Genomic DNA, 4,132 nt, shown 5'->3' with positions numbered 1-4,132 from the left:
TCAGTTGGTGGCGCTATATCTTTGACTCCTAATAGTCACATGTATGCGATCGGCATCATACAACGAACAAACCCCTTAAGTTTTATCAAAATCAGACAATGTATGTGTATGTTTCTCATTTCTCGCCATAACTTCATCGCCTCGCCACGAGCAAACCGTTCGAGATATAAAAAATCCCTTCGCAATTTAGCATCCCCAATGTCTTGAGATCATGTTCACTGAGTTTGGTGGTAATCTATTTGAAATCCTCAGAGGAGTATATCAAATTCCAGAGCATTCGCTTTTTACACAGCCCTGAATAGCCAACTTCCTGTTGGGCGGAGCCTGACATGCAGCGTGAGATTTGTTCGGCTCAATGAGATCTATATGTGTACCGAGTTTCATATGAATTCGTGCAAGTATGTGTGAGCTATACATCAAGTTCTCTGACTGTGTTCCAGGGGGTGCCGTTAGAGCCCCTGTGCCACGCCCGGGTCCCAGTCTCTGCGGCGTCCTAATGACCGCAGGTTCCAACGTGTGTGCCAATTTTCAACACTTTTTGATTATGTTAAGGCCCCCAAAAAGCCCCGGATAGTCGAAGAAAAAAATCCTTAGAAAAACAAGAAGTAACTAAAGTTTTTGAAAACTTCTTAACTTGAAAAGATCCCAAATGCATGTTTTATTAATTTACTCTTTTGGGGGAAACGTTGCTTATGCTGGTAAGGCAAAGTCAATCTTTCCTTATTTACAAGAATCGATACGTTTACATTTCTAATGTATAGCAAACAGCAAAACTACAAACATAAAAATCAGCAGTTTCAAGTAAAGGTACAAACAGATGTGTTTATGTTGACGCCCATCAGAGATACACTCTCGCTAGCAGCTAACACGCTAAACTAGGCACATCCAGATCATAACAGATTAAATCAGGTCTCATGATCTCCGCAACCACCCGTTTAGCACAGGTGATGGCGGGGGTCATAACAGCGACAGAGGGCAGACACTGGATCATCTCCAAACCAACACTGAAGAAGGGTGAACTATAAATATCACAGGCCAGCAGGCTCACAGACCCTCACAAAACACACTCCAGGTATGAGCTTGGACTATTTCTGCGGCGATTAACAGGTTACAGGGTAATTGTTTGTTAAATTACCTGTAAACTGTAACAATTTGTAACGGTCACTCGCAACTTTATCAAAACAAAGATGACATGCAGTGAGAGCATAAGCAGCACACTACTATCATACATTTACAGCAAAAAAAACATAATCCACTCTGCTTGAAGTAAACTAGACACTCATAATAGGCCTATATATTTCAAGGTAAAATGCAAAGTAGAAAGTAATATTTTATTTAGAGATTGCTTTTCTTACCTGAATCAGCGGGTGTTGTTCAGCTGATGGACTCGGGTTGAATCGGTTCTTTGATATGTATTGTTCAAAAGAATCGATTATCTGAAATGAGTCGGATATCGGCGCTTCTTTTACGCCCTAATGTAAATACATTATTGGTTCCTGACGTCAGTGAGTTTCATACTACATGCTCGAAGACCTTCCACAAGCTGTTTAGGCTATTTTAATTTCATGTGTCTTAGTTTTATTAATTTGTTGCAACCACGAATAAGATACACAAAATAATTTAGTACTTATATTATTTGCATTTACATCAAATTATACAAAAAAAAATCGCTCTTAAAAATGTATTGCATGTTTTAAGCACGTTTTATTTGTAACATTTCTGCCAAGCTGCTATTAAAGTCACATTCTGAGTCACGTCACTCAGTAATTGACTCGGTTCATTCGTATTGATTCCGTGCTATACATGAAACAATTATTCAGTTCAATACGTTCACCAGGCTTATGTGAAGCTCTGTGCAGATGTTTTATGACTGTAAACTTAATATCTGTAGCTGTTCTTACAGTATTAGACTACAACTGTATGAACAAAACTTTTCTAGACAAGTCTTTATGGCAACATTTGCAGAAACAAGTTACTAGGGACAAACAAGCATCAGACATTATTCAAAATCCTTTTTTATTTTGGTATTTCATGTTCTTGTAAAGAGTATGTTAATACTAACAATAATTGGTGCTCCTATGTATGCCTCTGTTTTTCCATTTGTCGTAAACCAACAAACCTGAAGTCCCTTCATTCCTGTATCATCTGAGATATTTTGATTCTGGAGGAATAATATGTATCACTAGCTGATGTGTAAACAGTGTTTCGGAAAAAAACCACCTCTTTGACCAGCCAGATTTTAAAAAATCAATAATGAAAACATTGTATGCTTGATCCATTTCCACATTAACGGCTAAATATTTCTTACATACTTCATATAAACCACCAAACCCACATTAGAAAAGTTCTGATATACTTGCATCTTTGTTCTATGTGTGCAAAAAGCACATAATATACCCTTAATATCATAGTCATAAAATACCCCTCAAAGTCATGATTGCAGAGCATCAAAAAACAATGACCTTCCAACCATGACCAGAAGGATTTGGCAAAACCTTGCCAAAGTTAAGAGCCAAAACTCACAGATGAGGTCTTTAAGTTTTGCTGCCTTTTCACATACACAAGACAAGTTCACAACAGACAGTAAGGGCGGATGGCAGATCACATCAGACTCAACACATGTTCTCAGCTCCCGTTCTGGGTCGACTGGAGGTATTCATTATACAGCTTCTCTTGTGCCTCGTAAAGCTTGCGAAGCTTTTTGGTCAGTCCCTTACTGAGCTCCTTTCCCTCAGCATCATGCGTTGGGAAGCCCTGTATAAGCAAAAGACAGACATGCTATTAGCATTTCTGAATAAATGTGACCAAATGATTAAAAATTCATAAGGACTCATCCATCCTCTATAGACCAATAATCACCTTGAAATGGATCCAACATACAGTGCATACAGTAGTGTGACTTAAACGAGTGTATCTTATGCCAAAGAAGACTGAATGGTTTGCATTACCATTTCGTCAAAGATGGAGTACTTGTCAGTCTCTGACCGGAACATTTCACTGGGTTTAACCTTCATTTTTGCCAACTTTGCCATCTATGACATCAAATATACAAATATTTATAATACAAATAATTCCAAACAATGAATAAAGCACAAACAAGAATACACTTCTCTCAATGTATTTAAAAGTAATATATCTATCTATATATCTTAGGGGTGCAACGGTTCTCTGTAAAAAATTGAACCGTACGGCTCTCCACACACGGTTCGGCATGCACTAGGCCCGCGGTTCAACTTAAATCTGACAATGCATCTGTAATATGGTTTGTTAGAGTTCGGCTAATGCATGTTTCTGTTGATGAATACAAATTCTGGCTCCCCAATACATTACAACAAGAGCGATGAGAGAAAAAAAAAACAATACTTGGATAAACTCACTCTTTGTTCAATGCGAGTGCTGTATTCTGGAATAACTGTCATTTATGCCGTCATCACGTGTTGATAACGTAGGTGAGACCTGAACAGCACACGTTGGTATCTGTGTTTAAGCTAAACTCGTTTAAGCTTTGCCAGTTTCAACATTTAAGAGCCAGAGGATGTGAGCTCGCGCGCGCAGTGAGAAGATTTGTGCGTGCGCTCATCCGAAGCACGCAAACCCGCGTCTCAGAACGCGCGCAAATATTAAGCTCTCTCTGAAGTATTGTGTTTGAATGGACAAATTCACACAAAAATTAGGTCAAAATGCCCGTCTTGGTAAGTATCCTATAGCAGACAGCCGGCTGAACATACAGTATCAGTGCACTGGATCAGTGCGTTCTCTTGAAGTGACAGCACTTTCTTAATGTTAATCAAACAGCAACAACAAAGAAATCACTCACTGCTCTTGATTGAATAACTTTTGTAACTTGAATAAGAATTAATCTTTAATTTATACAGTCAAATATGCAATGTTATTTTACATTTGATTTATTCAATTTCTGTACCTAAAAACTATGTTAGACCTACCTAAAAAAACTGAAAAGCACTGTTTATTTTATTTGTATTTTTTTTCACTGTTTATTTATTTGTGCTGTTGCTTGTAGTTCGATTATTTGTTCTTATTTTCTTTATTTTTATTTCACAATATTGTGTTTTCCCTAAACATAGCACATACCGAACCGCACCGAAACCATGACTCTAAAACCGTGATACCA

General features: G+C 37.9%; 2 protein-coding genes across 9 annotated transcripts in view; both read right to left on the bottom strand.

The window, feature by feature from the left end:
* LOC107670756 (nucleosome assembly protein 1-like 4) overlaps positions 1-1,399 on the bottom strand; it is a 16,674-nt gene extending 15,275 nt beyond the window's left edge. For 4 of the 5 annotated variants that reach the window (XM_016463497.1, XM_016463499.1, XM_016463501.1 and 1 more), the window contains exon 1: positions 1,356-1,399. The gene's annotated coding sequence lies outside the window, so the exon portion shown is untranslated. The remainder of the gene's footprint in view (positions 1-1,355) is intronic. The other variant, XM_016463498.1, reaches the window with a different exon arrangement.
* A 343-nt stretch (positions 1,400-1,742) lies between these two features.
* Positions 1,743-4,132, bottom strand: part of LOC107670769 (cysteine--tRNA ligase, cytoplasmic-like) — a 19,688-nt gene continuing 17,298 nt past the window's right edge. For 2 of the 4 annotated variants that reach the window (XM_016463527.1, XM_016463528.1), the window contains exons 21-22: positions 2,949-3,032; positions 1,745-2,754 (exon numbers count right to left, since the gene is read on the bottom strand). In XM_016463527.1, coding sequence (XP_016319013.1) covers positions 2,626-2,754; positions 2,949-3,032 — 213 coding nt within the window. In that variant the 3' untranslated portion in view covers positions 1,745-2,625. Of the gene's footprint in view, positions 2,755-2,948; positions 3,033-4,132 lie in introns of all 4 variants that reach the window. The other 2 variants (XM_016463526.1, XM_016463529.1) reach the window with 2 other exon arrangements.

Source organism: Sinocyclocheilus anshuiensis, unplaced genomic scaffold (assembly GCF_001515605.1).
Source record: "Sinocyclocheilus anshuiensis isolate Anshui unplaced genomic scaffold, SAMN03320099.WGS_v1.1 scaffold816, whole genome shotgun sequence".
Taxonomy (NCBI): Eukaryota; Metazoa; Chordata; class Actinopteri; order Cypriniformes; family Cyprinidae; genus Sinocyclocheilus; species Sinocyclocheilus anshuiensis.
Note: the sequence above shows the minus strand (reverse complement) of the source record. Positions and strands in the feature narration are given on the sequence as shown.